The sequence below is a fragment of the Pristiophorus japonicus genome, chromosome 4 (assembly GCF_044704955.1).
Source record: "Pristiophorus japonicus isolate sPriJap1 chromosome 4, sPriJap1.hap1, whole genome shotgun sequence".
NCBI lineage: Eukaryota > Metazoa > Chordata > Chondrichthyes > Pristiophoridae > Pristiophorus > Pristiophorus japonicus.
The window spans coordinates 300,205,436-300,225,650 of record NC_091980.1 but is presented as its reverse complement, the minus strand read 5'-3'; the positions used below and the strand labels follow the sequence as shown (position 1 = coordinate 300,225,650).

Sequence of the window (20,215 nt, the reverse complement as noted above, 5' to 3'; positions counted from 1 at the left end):
GTATTTCAGCTCAAACATGCATTTTTCATAAACTTCCTTGCAGTGAAATCCTTTTAAAATCCAGTTGGACCATTGATTTTGAACTGATTTTGAGACAGTCTGTTGATTTGCCATTGAGCTCCTGCTGTTTGTATGAGCCAGTGTCATTGTTTTCATCAATCTGATTGAGCGGTTTCTCAAAACACCACCCCCCACTGTTTCTCCACAACCTTGGCCTTCTCTTTCTCAGTGTTCCCCCATTTGCAGACTATTCATAGAAGGGTTACAGCACAGAAGGAGGCCATTCAGTCGAGCCCGTGCCGGCTCTCTGCAAGAGCACTTCAGCCAGTCCCACTCCCCCGCCTTTTCTCCGTAGCCCTGCAATATTTTTTTTCCTTCAGGTACTTATCCAATTCCCTTTTGAAAGCCACGATTGAATCTGCTTCCACCGGCATCTCAGGCCGTGCATCCTAACCACTGGCTGCATCAAAAAGATTTTCCTCATGTCATCTTTGGTTCTTTTGCCAATCACCTTGAATTGTGTCCTCTGGTTCTCGACCCTTCCACCAATAGGAACAGTTTCTCTCTATCTACTCTTGACCTTTCAACCATGTCAAGTTCTGACCTCAATGGACAGCTGCACACGGAAGTACTGGATAGGGATCAGTGCGTGCTGGCTGATTATTTCCCCATCCAAGTCAATCACTGTACAGCTCTATTTACAACCCTGTTTTCGTAATCTCTATTAGGAACATAGGAACAGGAGGAGGCCATTCAGCCCCTCCAGCCTGTTCCACCATTCAATTCGGCTGTGGCCGATCTGCATCGCAACGCCATTTACTGGCCCTGGTTCCATTTCCTTAATACATTTATCTTTCAAAAATTTAAAATATCAGTTTTGAAAGCTTCAATTGACCCCCAAGCCTCAACAGCTTTTTCAGGGAGAGAGTTCCAGAATTCCAGACCACCCATTGTATGAAGAAGTGCTTCCTGACTTCGTCCCTGAATGGCCTCTCTCTAATTTTAAGGTTATGCCCCCTTTGTTCTGGACTCCCCCCACCAGGGGAAATCATTTCTCTCAATCTACTCTATGAAATCCTTTAAGCACCTCAATTAGATCACCTCTTAATTGTCTATATTCAATGCAACCTGTCCTAATAATTTAACCCGGTATCATTCTCGTGAATCTGCCCGGCACCTCCTCTAAGGCCAATATATCCTTCGTGAGGTCCGGTGCCCAAAACTAAGCACAGTTCTCCAATGGGGTCAAACCAGAACTTTATACAACTGTAGTGTGACTTCCACCCCTTTGTATTCTTTCGCCTTTGAAGCTGATACATGTGGGAGCGAAGGATATCGGCCTGTCACAAAGCACTTCCCTTGTGGCCCTCTCGTGGTGAGCTGCGCAGGGGCACAAATATACTGCATGGTGAAGCATTAGGACACTGCTTTTCAAACAATTCCTCACATACTGAAAGTTGTAGAACTCATTGGGAAGGGAAAGTAAACACGTTTCATTCAGCTGCTACTGTGTACTTCCGAGGGGTCAGTTACAGGGTGACAGAGGGCAAAGAGCAGAGGTCAGTGCCAGTACGTAAGTTGTTCACTGGCGTAAAACTCATCCGCTACCTGTCCCCACAGCCCCTGATGGTAGCTCGGGCTGCCGACATGTGTCAACTTTCTCCAGTATCAAATGCTACCCTTGCTGGCTTCTGCTCCCCCACTCTTCACAAACTCAAGTTCAACCAGAACCCTGTGATCCATATTCTCTCTCGCCCCCAACACATGCCCCCGCCACTCACCCAACCCCTCTTGCCTGTGCCAAACTTCAATGGTTCCCCACTCTCCTGCATAACATTAGAGACATGAGGTCAAATACAGAGAAAGGGCAGAACGCTCATTGGGCAGGGGGAGTAAAATGCCCTATGGGCTAGGCCGCCTGTTACGTGCCCTGCCTGAATTTCCTTTCTGTTGAATTCAATGGAAAGGAACACTCAGGTGGGGTGTATAATGGGTGGCCGATCGATATTGCCTGTTTTACACCCCTGCCAACATTGAACCTTCCGCCCTTTGTCTGTGCTCGATCTGATGTACCTTTGTTCTCTCCTATTGTTGTTTCTTCCCTGTTCTCTCTGTATACTTTGGGGGTTGCGGGGCGGGGGGGGGGGGGGGGGGCAATTGTGTAGCGCCCTTAGGGGGCAGTAACAGCCGCGAGGCAGGACTTCCTGTGCCAGGAGCACTCCACTTGCTCTGTGGGGTGCAAGTTGGGGGGGGGGGGGGGGGGAAGTGAAAGAAGAAGGGCGCTGGGACGCGTAGCGCTGCCGCGTAGAAAGGTCCCTCCCCCGCTTCATTAAAGGGGAGGGCCAAGCTGCTGACTCTGCGGGTCCCTACCTGGACCACCAGGGAGTGGGATGCCTCAAGTGGAGCGCGGGCTGTCAGATCGTGGCACGGGCGCCGCGTTCCACTGTGCCACGGGCTATGACCGGTAAGTCAACTGATTGCTTTTTGCGAGCGGCCACCTCCCCTATAACTAGCGCCTCGCGAGAGGCCTGCAGCCCGGGACACGCCCCCCCCCCCCCGTATAGCTGCCATTGTCATCGCCCGGTGCAGCTTCATGGGGCGCTCCCGAATTTAAGCTCCGGGGCGAAAACAGGTGGCTGCTCACGGTGATGATGTCATCGCTGGCGCCCTTGTGTAGCGCCCTTGGCGGGGGGGCAGTAACAGCCGCGAGGCAGGACTTCCTGTGCCAGGAGCGCTCCACTTGCTCTGTGGGGCGCGAGTGGGGGTGGGGGGAAGTGAAAGGAGAGGGGCGCTGGGACGCGTAGCGCTGCCGGGTAGAAAGGTCCCTCCCCCCTTCATTCAAGGGGAGGGCCAAGCGGCACTATCGATCACCATCACTGCTAAACTCCTGCAGAATTTAGCGGGAGGCATTAGAGGCGCTGCTAATGGGAGGCGCAAACGACTCGAATTTCTCCTTCTTTACCTTAAGGCTTTTATCCCCATCATTGACATTTCCCTCCTCCTATTGAGTTTAAAAGTTTGCTCTTGCTCTCCTGCTGCTTCCCTGTACCCACTGTTCACTTTGGAGGTGGGAGAAAATGATTATTTTATTTTTAAAAGAAGGTTACTTGTTGACTCCAAACCAGCTTTAAAGATAAGCTTTGCAGCCAATTGAAGAAACAGATTCTGAAGGTGGTCAAATCAAGCGAGCGAGCATGTCAAAGTGCGACGTGTAAAAATTCACCGAGACCCAGGTAGGACCGCCACCAATTACCTGTCCAGCCAACAGCACCTAGACGGCCCAACTAACGCACAGTGCTTCAAGGGTGAAGGGGGAAAGTTCAATCCAGTTCTGACGAAGGGCCATCGACCTGAAACGTTAACTCTGTCTCCCTCTCCACAGACGCTGCCTGACCCGCTGAGTGTCTTCTGTTTTCATACGAGAGAGTTTAATCACTTCTTTTCGTAACTTCGGTTCCAAACTTTATCCAATGGAGCAACTCTCTCACCACACCCCAGCTACCTTGCTGTGTACATGAAAAATAATAGTCTGCAATCATTTTCACGTGGAGTCTTTCTACAGAGAAGTGTCGCCTCGACTGAATATTTTGTGCATTGATTACTGTGTGCACTGTGCTCAAAGCTGGCGGAAAGAACAAAGACAGCACTCCTAATGCCACTGCTGATGTATCGAAGGAGAAGTCATGTGGGGGGTTGTGCTTCTCTACTTTAACTGATGTACACCTGGGGAACAGATGATAGTCAGACAGCAGATCACAGATACGCAGTGGGGAATGGAAAATTACTTGGTTTAATACAAAGGAGAGGCAAGCCCAAATAACTCCAGACAAATTCACTAGAGAGCTGTGAAGATCTTCACAAGAAAAGTAAATGGAAGGATTTTTTTGGTTGCATTATGTCCTTGGGAATACCTCAGGAAAAGGCCTCATGACAGCATTATCCTCCAGCATTCATTTATCAAGTGTACCACTAATGGCAACCAGCTACTGTGTGTAAAAACAAAAGTTTTCAATTTGTTACCAAGTTTTAAACTTAGCATGAAGTGTCTGGTGCTCTGTTGATCTATTTGGTATTTTCAAAACTCAGGCACAGAGACACATTTGAGGTTCTATCACTAAGCTTCAACACTGAAAGCAATGAATGGGAGCAGTGGATGCTGGGGAAGAGTGGATCGAAAGGGGAGAGGGATGGAAAATCGGAAGGGTGGGAAGAGAGAGGAAATCGGAGGGGGAGGGACGGACCTGGGGAGAGAGAAAGGGAATCAGAGGGGAGATGGAGAGAAGGAATCGGAGGGGGGGGGGAGGGCGGTGGGGGTGGGGACGAGAAATGATCGGATGGAGGGGCAATAGAGAGGAGAGGGAAGAGAGAAGAGGGGGAAGAGAGAGGGGGGGGGAGAAAAAGGGAGAGAGAGAGGAGGGGGAAGAGAGAAGAGGGGGAAGAGAGAGGGGGGGGAGAAAAAGGGAGAGAGAGAGGAGGGGGAAGAGAGAGGAGGGGAAGAGAGAGGAGGGGAAGAGAGAGGAGGGGGAGAGAGAGGAGGGGGCAGAGAGGATGGAGGAGAGAGAGGAGGAGAGAGAGGAGGGGACAGAGAGAGGAGAGGAGAGAGAGGAGGGGAGAGAGAGAGGAGGGGAGAGAGTAGGAAAGAGAGAGGAGGCGGGAGAGAGAGGAAGGGGGAGAGAGAGGAAGGGGGAGAGAGAGGAAGGGGGAGAGAGGAGGGGACAGAAGGGGAGAGAGAGAGAGAGAGAGAGGAGGAAGGAGAGAAAGAGAGAGAGGGAAAGAGAGGAGGGTGAGAGAGAGGAGGGGGATAAAAGAGGAGGGGGGGAGAGAGAGGAGGGCGAGAGAGAGAGGAGGGGACAGAAGGGAGAGAAAGAGAGAGAGAGAGAGAGAGAGAGAGAAGGAAGGAGAGAGAGAGAGAGGGAGAGAGAGGAGGGTGAGAGGGAGGAGGGGGGAGAGAGAGGAGGGGGTAGAGAGGAGAGAGAGGAGGAGAGAGAGAGAGAGAGAGAGAGAAGGAAGGAGAGAGGGAGAGAGAGGAGGAGGAGAGGGAGGAGGGTGGAGAGAGGAGGGAGGAGAGAGAGGAGGGGTGAAAGAGAGGAGAAAGGAGAGAGGAGGGAGAGAGAGAGGAGGGGACAGCGAGAGGGTGGGACAGAGAGAGGAGGGGACAGAGAGAGGAAGGGACAGAGAGAGGAGGGTGTAATGTCCTTAGACCTTACTATAGAATCACTCAAGACATGTACTGCAGACAAGGTCACTACGTGACCTGAACCTTTATTCCCAGGACCAAGAAGTGCTGACCCTGCGTGGGACCTCCCTTTATATACCTGGATGACCAGGTGAGGAGTGTCTCCCACAAGTTCACCCCCTGTGGTCAAGGTGTGCATTTCTCAGGTGTATACAGTATGCAGTGTTGTTACATAAAGATTACAGTTATGTGAAGGTTACAAACATGACATCACCTTCCCCCAACGTCTTTGGGTCAAAGATTGAGGTTTTCAGGCGGTCGACGCTCTCTCGTGGAGCGCCGCAGTTGGGGCTCTGGTGGTTGGGCCTTGGCGTGCGTCTCTGTCGCCTGAGGTGATTCCGGCCTGTCCGGGCTGGCCGCAGGGACTGTGCATGCTGGTGAATGTCCTTGTTGCTCGTTCACTGGCAGTGGTGTGGGTAACATCTCATGATCTTCCTCAGGTTCCTCAGTGTCCATGCTGAACCTTTTCTTTACTTGGTCCAGATGTTTGTGGCATATCTGCCCATTGTTAAGTCTGACCACTATGACCCTATTCCCCTCTTTGCCAATTACAGTACCCTCAAGCCACTTGGGTCCCAAAGCATGATTGAGAACGAATACAGGGTCATGGATTTCCATGCATCTCCCCACTGAGTTGCGATCATGGCATTCGATTTTGGACTGGCGCTTGCCCTCAACAATGTCTGACAGGGCTGGATGAATGAGGGAGAGCCGTGTTTTAAGCGTGCGTTTCATGAGTAGTTCCGCGGGCGGGACTCCCGTGAGCGAATGCGGGCGGGACCTATCAGCCAGCAGGAGGCGCGATAGGTGGTACTGAAGGGAGGGCCCTTGAATCTGGAGCATGCCCTGTTTTATGATTTGAACCGCACGTTCTGCCTGGCCATTGGAAGCCGGCTTGAATGGTGCTGTCCTGGCGTGGTTAATGCCATTACCCGACATGAACTCCCGGAGTTCGTGGCTTGTGAAACACGGGCCATTGTCACTAACCAGGATGTCCGGCAAGCCATGGGTCGCAAAGATTGTACGCAGACTCTCCACAGTCGTGGATGTCATGCACGAATTCAATATGATGCACTCGATCCATTTCGAGTATGCATCGACAACAATCAGGAACATTTTTCCCATGAACGGACCCGCGTAGTCTACGTGAATACGTGACCATGGCCTGGTGGGCCAGGGCCACGGGCTGAGTGGGGCCTCCCTGGGGGCATTTCCCAGCTGAGCACACATCGTGCACCTGCAAACCCAGTGTTCCAGGTCTGAGTCAATTCCCGGCCACCATACATGTGACCGGGCAATGGCCTTCATTAGCACGATGCCTGGGTGCTCGCTGTGGAGTTCCCTGATGAATGCTTCCCTTCCTTTCTGGGGCATGACTACCTGGCTGCCCCATTGCAGGCAGTCGGCTTGGATGGAGAGCTCGTCCATCCGTCTGTGAAACGGCCTGACCTCCTCGGGGCACGCTCCGTGTGCGGGCGCCCAATCCCCGGTCAGGACACATTTCTTTATCAGGGATAGGAGGGGATCTCTGTTGGTCCAGATTTTGATCTGGCGGGCTGGGATGGGGGAGCCTGCGGTGTCGAAAGCCTCAACGGCCATGACCTTCTCCGCGCTCGGTGGTCGCCAGTGGGAGCCTGCTGAGCACGTCAGCGCAATTTTCGGTGCCTGGCCGGTGGCATATGGTGTAGTCATACGCAGCCAGCGTGAGGGCCCACCGGTGTATGCGAGCTGACGCATTGGCATTGACAGCCTCAGTGTCGGACAACAGGGATGTTAACGGTTTGTGGTCCGTTTCTAACTCGAACCTTCTGCCGAAAAGGTACTGGTGCATCTTTTTCACCCGATGAACATTTGCGAGTGCTTCCTTTTCAACCATCCCATAATCCCTGTTCTGCCAGGGAGAGCGACTTGGAGGCATAAACCACAGGTTGGAGTTGGCCCTCATCATTACTCTGCTGCAACACGCACCCAACCCCATAGGATGATGCATCACACGCTAAAACCAGTTTCTTACATGGGTTGTGCAAGGTCAACAGCTTGTTAGAACAAAGCAGGTTCCGCGCCTGATTGAAGTCCCCCCAAAGTCATTCACAACCCTTACGCAGGAGCATGTGTAGCGGCTCCAACTATGTGCTTAAGTTCGGCAGAAAGTTCCTGAAGTAGTTCAAGAGTCCCAGGAATGACCGCAACTCCGATGTGTTGCCGGGCCTGGGCGCACGACGGATCACCTCCGTTTTGGATTCGGTCAGCCGGATCCCATCTGCGGCAACCCTCCTGCCTAAAAACTCAACCTCTGGGGCCAAAAACACACACTTGGACTTCTTTAGTCGCAAGCCTACCCGGTCCAGTCAGTGTAGCACCTCCTCCAGGTTGTTGAGGTGTTCCTTGGTGTCTCGACCCGTGATTAGGATGTCATCTTGGAATACGATTGTTCCAGGAATGGATTTAAGCAAGCTTTCCATGTTCCTCTGGAAGATAGCGGCCGCTGAACGAAGCCAAACAGATACCTGTTGTAAACAAATAGCCCCTTGTGCGTGGTGATGGTGGTCAGAAGTTTGGATTCTTCAGCCAGTTCCTGAGTCATGTAGGCTGAAGTGAGGTCCAACAGCTTGCCACCTGCCAGCGTGGCAAAAAGATCCTCCGCTCTCGGGAGCGGGTATTGGTCCTGTAGTGACATTCGGTTGTTGGTGGCCTTGTAGTCGCCACAAATCCTGACCGAGCCATCCGCTTTAAGGACAGGAACGATGGGGCTTGCCCAGTCACTGAATTCAACAGGCGAAATTATGCCCTCTCTTAGCAGCCTGTCCAACTCACTCTCAATTCTCTCACGCATCACATATGGCACAGCTCTGGCTTTGTGGTGCACTGGTCTGGCATCCGGGGTGATGCGTATCACTACTTTGGTACCTTTAAAAGTCCCGATACCTGGTTGAAAAAGTGACTTGAATTTCTGTAGGACCTGTGAGCATGAACTTCGCTCCACAGATGAAATGGCGTGCACATCCCCCCATTTCCAGTTCATCTCGGCTAACCAGTTCCTCCCCAAGAGCGCAGGACCATTCCCCGGGACAATCCAGAGTGGCAGCCGTTTCTCCGTTCCATTGTGTGTGACCACCAAGTTTGCACTGCCTAGTACTGGGACGATCTCTCTGGTGTACTTCCATAACTGCGTGTCAATGCGTTCCAGTTTGGGCCTGTTAGCTTTGAGTGGCCATAGTTTTTCAAATTGTTGGGCACTCATAAGTGACTGGCTGGCTCCTGTGCCCAGCTTCATGTGTACTGGGATGCCATTTAATAGGACTTTCATCATCATAGGTGGCGTTTTGGTATACGAGCTGTGGATGTCTGCCACATGAACCCGCTGGACTTCAGCGTCCATAGCTTTGCCCCAAGCATCACCCTGCCTTGCAGACCCCACGTCTGGTTCCTCTGCCTCTTAAACCAGCCTCGCTACGGGCTTTCTACACATTCTGGTCAAATGTCCACTGAAGTTACAGTTTCTACAGATAAATTGTTGAAACCTACAGGTTCTCGCAGCATGTTTGCCACCGCACCTCCAGCATGAGCTGAGATTGTTGTGGACAAAGGAATTGTTAACAGGCATTCCTCTCTGATTGTCTCTTTGATTACTCCTGAGCACTCTGTTGGTGAGTGTCAATGGTCCCATCCCGGGACGCATTGTCCCTTGTGATGCCGTGAATTGCCGATCCCCCTGCCATTGTCTCTGTTGCTGTCCCACCCTAGAGCCTGTTGCTGCCTGGACAGTGTCAAATTGCCCTTGCCTGCCTGTGGGGTTCTGAGTCACATTTACAATTTTAACTCCCTGGTCCATCGCCACGTTGGAACCAGGGCTGTGCGCGTAAATTATCTTGGTCTCCTCTTCCCCTGCCGTGAAGGTCTGAGCTATCAGCGTTGCCCTTTCCAAAGTCAAGTCCTTGGTCTCAATAAGCTTCCTGAAAATCCTGGCATGACCAATGCCCTCAATGAAGAAATCCCTTAACATCTCCCCCCTGCAGGTACCTGTGAACTTACAGAGGCTGGCCAAACGCCGAAGGTCCGCAACAAAGTCTGATATGCTTTGTCCCTTCTGACGCCGGTGTGTGTAGAACCAGTGCCGGGCCATGTGTATACTGCTCGCCGGTTTGAGGTGCTCACCGATCACAATGCTGAGCTCTTCAAAGGACTTGTCCGCCGGCTTCTCGGGTGCGAGCAGGTCTTTCATCAGCGCATACGTTTTGGATCCACAACTGGTCAGTAGATGCGCCCTTCGCATGTCAGTCGCTTCCTCTCCCAGCCAGTCCTTCGTGACAAAGCTCTGCTGGAGCCTCTCAACGAAATCGTCCCAGTCCTCACAAACACAGTACCGTTCCTCTGTGCTACCAGTGGCCATCCTCGTGGGTTGTTGATTCCCGTTTCTCGTCGCCAAATGTAGTGTCCTTACACCTTACTATAGAATCACACGAGGCATGTACTGCAGACAAGGTCACTACGTGACCTGAACCTTTATTCCCAGGACCAAGAAGTCTTGACCCTGCGTGGGACCTCTCTTTACATACCTGGGTGACCAGGTGAGGAGTGTCTCCCACAAGTTCACCCCCTGTGGTCAAGGTGTGCATTTCTCAGGTGTATACAGTGTACAGTGTTGTTACATAAAGATTACAGTTATGTGAAGGTTACAAACATGACAGAGGGGACAGAGGGAGGAGGGGGGAGAGAGAGGAGGGGGGAGAGAGAGAGACGGGGGAGAGAGAGAGGATCAAAGGGGAAATTATTCGTGAGTTTGTGGAGGCACTGCCATGGCAGTGCTGTGCTCCACGGTTAGCACCTCGAGCTGCCGCACAACTGGCGATAATGTCATCACCATGCACGGCAACCTCTCACTGACCTGCGCCGACCCCTTAACCCCCACCCGCCGAGGGAAATTGCCCCATGGACTGCGAAGCTGGCAGACATCCGCTCTGGGGTGCTCCTTAAAGGGGAGTGAGTCAGCGTCCCGGGCCGCCATCTTTTTTTGTCTGTCGACTCTCGGGTCAGCTCAACAATGGCTGCCCTGGTCCGGGCTGCCACCGTGCAGCGTCCGCGTAGTGCTTCTTTCAGCGCCCCGGTTACTGCCCCTAAAGGAAGTGGAGCGCGGGAGAGTGCACTCCGCTTGCTTTGAGGGGTGGCAAGGGCAATTCCGCGGCTGAGGGCGGGACTTCTGCACAGAATGTCCGGGCCCCGGAAGGTCATCGCCCCCAATCGGGGTGCAGGGCAATTTCTCCCCCTAAAAGTCGACGCAGCAGGGGTTCCTGTTTAAACTCCGAGCAGATCCACTTCCTTCATTCCTCAATCTTACTCAAGTCTGGATTTGACTCAGCTTCAAATCCTGCATTTCTATCGTGTCAATGTAAGCCTGCCTCTCTGTGATACTTCCTCTATCTCTGCCTTTCCTTCTATTTCACCCCTTTCTCTCCTCCCTAGGTACTGAGGACAATTGGAGTGATTATAGTGCAGCTAAGGTTTCAAAGAACATTGATATGACAGAAAGTATTACAGTTTGGAGCCTCTGTACAGCAAGTTTTACACATGTTTGATAAAAAAAAACTGCACTTTCCAATGTGCGCTTGGTAATTTCAATGCAGTTTAATCGAAACTCTGCTTTTTAAAAAAAAAATTTAAAAAATGCCCTTTTGAACAATATGTTAATTTATTCCTTTTAAAAATAAAGTTTCCTTTCATGGCCTCACCCCCATTCTAACTCTACAATCGTCACCAGCCTTACATCCTCTCGTATGCCCACATGTCACAGACCCTAGCCTTCTGTGGGTCATCCCCCACCCCCACTCTACCTCTGGTGGCAGGGGGTGACCACCTTCTTGGCCCCATTCTCAGTTACAACCTTCTTAAAGCCCGACTTCACTCTCTGCTCTTGACGGCCTCCTGAAAACTCATCTCTTCAACCAACCTCTCTCAGCTCCTCCACAGAGTCTCGGCATCCCCTGCCCTCGCTAATGCCAATGTTAACCGTGCAATATAAAGGCAGAGGGGGTCAAAATTCCGTTAGCGGCGGAGAGGGGCGGCCAACAACGGGCGGCTGAGGACTTACCGTCGTCGGCGAGCCGGTTCCTCGGCTCGCGAGAAATTGAGTTGGGCCGGTGCGGGTGGCGCCAAGAGGTAGCGCTCGGCACTCTACCGCCATCATCATCATCACGTGGTGACGTCTGCGAAATCAGGTGGGTACGGTGGGCCTTACCGGCAGGCGTTGGTACAGCCTGGAAAGGCCGTTGGTGCATTGGGGATCCCGGGGCAATAACGTCCGGAGGTCAAGGCAAGTTGCTCAATTGACATATTAATGGCATCAGTGGGGAAGTGTGGGTCAGAGAACTTCGCGGAAACTTTTTTTTTCCCAGTTTTTTCAAATCGTGTGCCGACAGCCTACCGTGGGGAAATTCAGTTGGCCTCCTGAGATGCCGCTCCATTGGTGTCCAAAGATGAGTGTGCAACACCTTTTTTAGCGCTGCTCTCTCATCTTTGGACATAAGAACATAAGAATTAGGAACAGGAGTAGGCCATCTAGCCCCTCGAGCCTGCTCCGCCACTCAACATGATCATGGCTGATCTGGCCGTGGACTCAGACGGTAAAACTGAATTTGGCAGTTTGAGGCGGTGATTACCGCCTGGCGGTAAAATCACCGTCCATGCAGTATCATCGCTTCCAAAACTGCGGTACCGAATTTTGACCCCAAAATTGTTTTACTGCTATTTCTAATACCCAATTTTCTCCCCTTTACTCTGTCTTTTCTCATTCCTCCCACTTCTCTTCCTGCTATTTTTAATTCCATCTTTTCCCTTCCTTAACAGCCAACATTTTAACACCACTGGTCATTCAGTGAGAGTCACTCGCTGGCAATAAGAGTTACACATATCGACTGAATAAGTAGATTCGAGCAAAAAGATAGATAGTAGCTGTTTTGGGACATTACAGTGTACCACTCTGCCATCTATTTCTCTGATGTTGCTGCTCTGTTCCTCTCTAGGGGCCATAAATATAAGAGCGTCCCGGATAAATCCGATTCAGGCGTTGAGGAGAAACTTCTTTACCCAGAGGGTGGTGAGAACGTGGAACTTGCTACATAGAAACATAGAAAGATAGAAACTAGAAAATAGGTGCAGGAGTAGGCCAATCGGCCCTTCGAGCCTGCACCACCATTCAATAAGATCATGGCTGATCATTCACCTCAGTACCCCTTTCCTGCTTTCTCTCCATCCCCTTGATCCCTTTAGCCGTAAGGGCCATCTCTAACTCCCTCTTGAATATATCCAATGAACTGGCATCAACAACTCTCTGCGGCAGGGAATTCCACAGGTTAACCATTCTCTGAGTGAAGAAGTTTCTCCTCATCTCAGTCCTAAATGGCTTACCCGTTATTCTTCTGTGTCCCCTAGTTCTGGACTTCCCCAACATCAGGAACATCCTTCCTGCATCTAATCTGTCCAGTCCCATCAGAATTCTATATGTTTCTATGAGATCCCCTTTCATCCTTCTAAATTTCAGTGAATAAAGATTCAGTCAATCCAGTCTCTCCTCATATGCCAATCCAGCCATCCCGGGAATCAGCCTGGTGAACCTTCGCTGCACTCCCTCAATAGCAAGAATGTCCTTCCTCAGATTAGGAGACCAAAACTGAACACAATATTCCAGGTGAGGCCTCACCAAGGCCCTGTACAACTGCAGTAAGACTTCCCTGCTCCTATACTCAAATCTCCGAGCTATGAAGGCCAACATACCATTTGCCTTCTTTGCCACCTGCTGTACCTGCATGCCAACTTTCAATGACTGATGTACCATGACACCCAGGTCTCGTTGCACCTCCCCTTTTCCTAATCTGCCACCATTGAGATAATATTCTGCCTTCGTGTTTTTGCCACCAAAGTGGATAACCTCACATTTATCCATATTGTACTGCATCTGCCATGCATTTGCTCACTCACCTAACCTGTCCACCTCACCTTGCAGCCTCTTAGCGTCCTCCTCACAGCTCACACCGCCACCTAGCTTGGTGTCATCTGCAAACTTGAAGTCGTTGAGGCGAATAGCACAGATGCATTTAAGGGGAAGCTAGATATGTACATGAGGAAGAAAGGAATTTAAAGTTATGCTGATGGGGTTAGATGACGAGGGGTTGAAAGAGGCTGATGTGGAGCATAAACACGGCCATGGACCAGTTGGGCCGAATGGCCTGTTTCTGTGCTGTACATTCTACGTCGTTGTATGCAATTGTCCATACAATACATAGAATAGACATTTGGCCCAACAATCAGTGCCAATGTTTATACTCCATATGAGCCTCCTCCCATTCCATCCACCTCATCTCAGCCTCTCATCCCAGTCTTGCAGCAGACCTTTCTATTCCCTTTCCTCTCATGTATTCGTCCAGTTTCCTTTTGAGAGCATCTAAGCTATTGACCTCTACCACTTCCTGTGGGAGCGAGTTCCACGTTCTAACCGCTCTCTGAATGAAGACATTTCCCCTTATTTCCCTGTTGGATTTATTAGTAACTCTCTGGTATTTATTGCCCTACTTTTCTCTCTGCGGCCACCGTGCCCAACCCATTCATCATTTTAAAGATCACTATCAGGTCGCCTCTGAGTTTTCTCTTTTCTAAAGAAGAGAGCCGCGACCTGTTCAATCTTTCCTGATACAATTGCAGAGCTATTGCAGGGAAAAGTTCAAAGGCAGTTGGTTTCGATAAAAAGAAGCACAATGGCTTATAAGCTTCTATCTCGATGTCACTAACCACCATGTGGACATCCACTTTGCAAGTGTGAATAATTAAGTGCACAGAGCTGTTCTAGTCACAAATTACTATCTTTCTCAAGTTTGACTCATGCTTTTTAAGTCTTTCTCTACTTCTTCAATCATTTTTTCTCTCCATCATCTGTCAAGTTATGCATTGTCTAAATTCCCTTCCGACTGACTTGAAATGGCAAAAGGAAAAAAAATAAATCATCGGTGATAACCTGAGGTATCAACCACGAGCCATTTCGCAAGCAAATGTCAGCATGAGCTTCCAATCTCCCTCCGTGTCCTGTCTATCGCCATTTGTTTTCCTGCAACAATTCTCAAGCATAAATTAGCTTATATATATCCAAACTTTCTCATCTTATTCATTCTGTGGAAATATCTGGTAATAACATGGCCCTTGTGTGTACCAAGGCAGCGAGTGTTGTCTTAGCATGGCGAGGATCACGAGTAGACCATTCAGCCACCCCAGCCATGCCTATTAGGAACACAGGAACAGGAGTCGGCAATTCAGCCCCTCAAGCCTGTTCCGCCATTCAATGAGATCACGGCTGATCTGTGACTGAACTCCATATACCCGCCTTTGCCTCATATCCCTCAACACCTTTGGTTAACAGAAATCCATCAATCTCTGATTTAAAATTAACAATTGATCTAGCATCAATTGCCATTTGTGGAAGCGAGTTCCAAACTTCTACCACCCATTACATGTAGAAATGTTTCCTAACTTCACTCCTGAAAGGTCTGGCTCTAATTTATAGGCTGTGCTCCCTCGTCCTAAAATCCCCAACCAGCAGAAATAGTTTCTCTCTAACTACCCCATCAATACCCCGTAGTATCTTGGCAGTGGGTAGATTGAAACAATGCCTCAGACAAGGTAGTTGTTATATGATTGTTTTTTCGATCTGTCTCGTCAGGTTTGCATGTGTAAGCACAGAAACATATCCCATTGGAATGATCCCTGAAAGTTGTGCGTCAAATCATGCATTACTACACTCAATTTCTAAATGAGTCTTTTGACAATAATCTACACTTGTTTGGTGAGGTTATAATTTATTTCTTTGTTCTCTGTGTCAGCTGGTAATGAATAATAAGAAACCTTCACAATAGGTGAGTCAATGAGCTCTTGCTGCAACCCACACTTAAACCGTTATTGCTCCTGTACCTTTCTTGAGAATTTCACAACACTTACGATGCAATCGTCTCTCTCCACAGCTACCAATGCAGCATGTGATCTGGCACTCACTGCCTGAAAGGGTGGTGGAAGTAGATTCAATAAAGCAACTTTCAAAACGGAATTGGATGTATACTTGAAAATGAAAAATTTGCAGGGCTGTGGGGAAAGAGCTGGGGAGTGTGGGATTTATTGGATAGCTCTGTCAAAGAGCCGGTACAGGTACAATGGGCCAAGTGGCCTCCGACAGTGCTGCACGATTCTCGGCGTCTATCAGGACCTGCATTGCATTGCTGCTTGTGTTGTTTGATGATCCCAACATGTGGCTTCTGCACAAACATGACACTGTTTTCTGCATCAAAATAAATGTGGCACAATGAAGCTGTAAAACTAACAGTGCATACCAATTTCTCGCACAGTATCGAAACCTTTACCAACAAAACCAGTGCCAAGTTTACCGCCAGTCACTTTTGGCTTGGAACAAAGCAGTCCCATGGTGCAAACTGTCATCCTCTCAGGATGTTAGCCCCTCATTCCTTTCACACACCCCTCCCATTTGCACCATTCCGTCCCCAATCACTTAACAACAACAACTTTTATTTATATAGCGCCTTTGACGTAATAAAACGTCCCAAGGCGCTTCACAGCAGTGTTACAAGACAAAACAGATAAATTTAACACCAAGCCACATAAGAAGAAATTACAGCAAGTGACCAAAAGCTTGGTTAAAGAGGTAGGTTTTAAGGAGTGTCTTAAAGGAGGAAAGAGAGGTAGGGAGGGCGAGAGGTTTAGGGAGGGAGTTCCAGAGCTTAGGGCCCAGGCAGCTGAAGGCACGGCCACCAATGGTTGAGCAGTTATAATCAGGGATGCTCAAGAGGGCAGAATTTGAGGAGTGCAGACATCTCGGCAGGTTGTGAGGCTGAAACAGATGACAGAGATAGGGAGGGGCGAGGCCCTTGACAATATTATGGCGAAGGTGCAAAAAAGATGATACCAGATCTGAGCGGTCATAACCAATGTTTCCTCCTAAGTTTTTTTGGGTGCGTGGCCCCTTTAAAAGGGCTGTGCGGCCCATTCACTGCTTCGTGCATGCCCAAACCTTAACCGTGGAAAAGCTGGTCACGGGCTGCGCGGGACTGGCAAACAGCTGCGCAGCCATGCGGCTTAGCGCTTTTTATTGGTTATAACTAGCAATAAAGACTGAACAGTCCAGGGCTCTTTTCTCCAGGAAAGAGAAGGCTGAGGGGTAACCTAATGGAGGTCTTTAAAGTTATGAAGGGGTTCGATAGGGTAAACGTAGAGAAGATCTTTCCACTTGTGAGATAGTCCAAAACTAGGGGACACAAATATAGGAGAGTCATTGATAAACCGAACAAAGAATTCAGGAGAAACTTCTTTAGCCAGAGAGTGGTGAAAATATGGAACTTGTTATCTCAAGAAGTAGTTGAGGCGAATAGATTCTTCAAGGGTGTAACAAGAACATAAGAACATAAGAAATAGGAGCAGGAGTAGGCCATACGGCCCCTCGAGTCAGCTCTGCCACTCAATAAGATCATGGCTGTAATGTATGCACCTGTAAGTATGCTCACAGGTTTGTAGAGCTGTTCCACTCTACGCGGGAGTCCTCCCACTATTTATTGGGGACTTGGCCTGCAGGGTGGTGCACGGAGCAGTCCCGTGCAATAAGTTTTTAAGTTGGTTCACGGGCTCCCAGGCCGCCTGCAATTTCTGCGGTCTGGAAGAGTCCGTGTTCCATGTTTTTATCGAATGCACGAGGTTGCAGCCCCTGTTTTATTATTTAAAGGGACTGCTCCTGAAATTCTGGCTGCACTTCAGTCCCACACTCCTGATCTTTGGGCACCCTGTGCGGAGGGGAGCGGGTAGGTCCGAGGGCCTCTTCGTAGGACTGCTCCTGGGCACGGCCAAGGGTGCCATCAGCCGGTCCAGGCAGCGGGTAGTCGAGGGGGTCGTTCAGCCTGACTGTCTGCCTCTCTTCCGCGCGTACATCCGAGCCAGGGTGTCCCTAGAGATGGAGCACGCGGTGTCCACCGGTACGCTCGCAGCCTTCCGCGAGAGGTGGGCACCGGAGGGACTGGAGTGCATCGTTACCCCCGGCAACCAAATTTTAATTTGATTTTATATGTTTTAAAGTTTAATTTGTTTTAATTGCCGGGTTTTAGTGTCCCCCTCCCCTTTTATAGGGGGCACTTGTATAATTTATGGTTTTAGTGCCCAAAATAAACACACAAAAAAAACAAAAAAGGGCCTTGATAAGTGTTTGGAGTGTCCCCCAGATCAGGAGGCACTTTATTTAACTGTTCAATTTTGTTTTCCACAAAAGAGTTGTAGAGCTGTTCCACTCTACACGGGATCCTCCCACTATTTATTGAGGACTTGGCCTGGAGGGTGGTGCACGGAGCAGTCCCGTGCAATAAGTTTTTAAGTCAGTTCACGGGCTCCCAGGCCGCCTGCAATTTCTGCGGTCTGGAAGAGTCCGTGTTCCACATTTTTATTGAATGTGTGAGGTTGCAGCCCCTGTTCTATTATTTGAAGGGGCTGCTCCTCAAATTCTGGTTGCACTTCAGTCCCACGCTCCTGATCCTTGGGTACCCTGTGCGGAGGTGAGCGGGCAGGTCGGAAGGCCTCCTCGTAGGACTGCTCCTGGGCACGGCCAAGGGGGCCATCAGCCGGTCCAGGCAGCGGGCGGTCGAGGGGGTCGTTCAGCCTGACTGCCTGCCTCTCTTCCGCGCTTACATCCGAGCCAGGGTGTCCCTGGAGATGGTGCACGCGGTGTCCACCGGTACGCTCGCGGCCTTCCGCGAGAGGTGGGCGCCGGAGGGACTGGAGTGCATCATCACCCCCGGCAACCAATTTTAATTTGAATTGTATTGATGTCCAAAATGTAATTTGTTTATTGTGTCGGTTTTAGTGCCCTGGCGCAACCCCCCCCCCCCACCCCCGCCCCCGCTTTTAGCCAGGGGGCATTTGTCATTTGTATAACTTGTTGTTGGTGCCTTCAAAAAAAAACAAGGGGGCACTTGTTTGAAAGTTTCTGTTTTAGTGTTCCCCCCACCCCCCCCATCAGGGGGCATTTGAGTTAACAAATTATGTTTTATAGATTACAACAAAATAGTTGTAGAGCTGTTGCATTGTGAGTGGCTTTGCCAGTCACATGATGTTCACAAGACTCAATAAAACCCCGGTCAGTTGGGTCCAGGTCATTCACGATGAGGTATGCAGTTGTGAGCCTGGGGGATGAACTGGCAATGTGTCGTGCGATTGTTAATAAACCAACTAGTTCTTCATAGCGATGTGTTGCTATGAATTCTTAAGCAAAGAACCCATGAAGCAAATACATTACAGAGGGGAAAGCTAGATAAACACATGAGGGAGAAAGGAATAGAAGGATTTAGCAGTAGGGTGAGATGAAGTAGAGAGGGAGGAGACTCGAGTGGAGCATAAACTGGCACGGACCAGTTGGGCCAAAGGGCCTGTTTCTGTGCTGTAAGTTCTATGCAATATGTCGTTATCAAAGCCACAAGAACATAAACAAATGGAATCAACCGATCCTACCTCTCTGAGGCATCCCATAAAGTTGTTGCTGACGGGGGAGCCGGGCAGATCTGCTGTACTCGGACTTCCACCAACATAGAAAAAGTCGTCCGATCCCAGCATGGTGTAGTCTTCTTGGGTATAACCCGTGGTAGTGAGGATGCCATCCACCGAAATGGTGACCTGTTCAAAGGATATAATGAAAAAAAACGGCCAACAGTGACCTTTACACATTGTGCTGCCTGGCGCCTGCCTGTGTTTATATATATATACACATATATATATATTTTGTTTTTGTGTTTATTTCAGGTTTACGTTTTGAGCCTAATCCTCGAGTTAATACTCGGAAAAGTCCCATTTTCTGGTCTGTGTTCATACAGTAGCATAGTTGTCGTAGGAGATTCTTTCATTTAGTTTGCTCATGCTTGTAGGTTCGTCTCACTGCTAATCCATGAATGATTTCTGCTTGGATTGTTTTTTTAAAGGGGTCGGGAGGGAGGGAGGGTGGGGGTGTTGGACGCTGCAGGGTAATCCAGGCGAGAAAATGGAACTATCTAGTTTTATGCCAATTTATTTCTTTTTTAAGTGAAAAAAATAAACTTGAGTTGGAGAATTCGAAGATCAGTCAAAAAGCTTTGATTGATTTTTTTATAACGCTGTACTATTTGAACACCAACAAGCATGCATCAGGAGAGAACTCTTACTGTCCACAGCATGAATGTGCATGACATGAATCAAAGCTCAACCATGAAAAAGTTACCAACTTCATCACTGTGAGCCAGCTGCATCATCTCGTTCTAAAAAAAAAACTTTAAAAAAAAATGAAGAGGAAAAAAAAAATAAACCAAAAACAAATAAATTAAACCAAAAAAAAAACCCAAAAAGCATGCATGTGCCAAACTCGACACGCTCATGCAAAAACCGAAAGCCATGTTAAACTACAGTAGCACTGCTTTCAATTGCATGCAAATAAACACATGGAGGGTGGGGAGGTGGTGTGCGTGTGTGGTGGGGAAGGGGAGGCATGTAAGGAAGAGGAGGAGGAGGTTAACAATAGACATGTTAGTGGAAATAGGTTAGAAGGCAGATGTTGGATGAAGTTTGATTGTACTGGGTTGTTTTTTTTTCCGGTAACACTGAAGTTTGAATTTGGTCATGCCATGCATTATGTACAGAAAGTAAACTGGCAGAGCCCGCTATTGTTGACATCCGAGCCTCTGCCAGTTAGCCCATGGCCTTTGCCAAGAAATGCAGGGGCTCGCTCTTTCGGCTGAAGGCCCTACAATGGTCTGAACTAAGTATTTGGTAGAGAAACAAAGAAAGGGAAAATAAAATTAAAAGATTGGAAAAAGTAAAAGAACAACGAAAACAAAGTAGTCGTGGTGGGAAGAAAAAAGAAAAAGGGAAAGAGTGGGGGGGGGAAAGGAAGAGATAAAAGTGACTGAAGTAAGCGGTGAAATACCAACCCCA

The 20,215-nt window shown here is 49.4% G+C and overlaps 1 protein-coding gene across 1 annotated transcript in view; it reads right to left on the bottom strand.

The window, feature by feature from the left end:
• The window catches only part of nrxn3a (neurexin 3a), a 2,272,338-nt gene that overhangs the window by 1,756,826 nt on the left and 495,297 nt on the right, over positions 1 to 20,215 (bottom strand). The window contains exon 3 of the mRNA XM_070879627.1: positions 18,767 to 18,928. Coding sequence (XP_070735728.1) covers positions 18,767 to 18,928 — 162 coding nt within the window. The remainder of the gene's footprint in view (positions 1 to 18,766; positions 18,929 to 20,215) is intronic.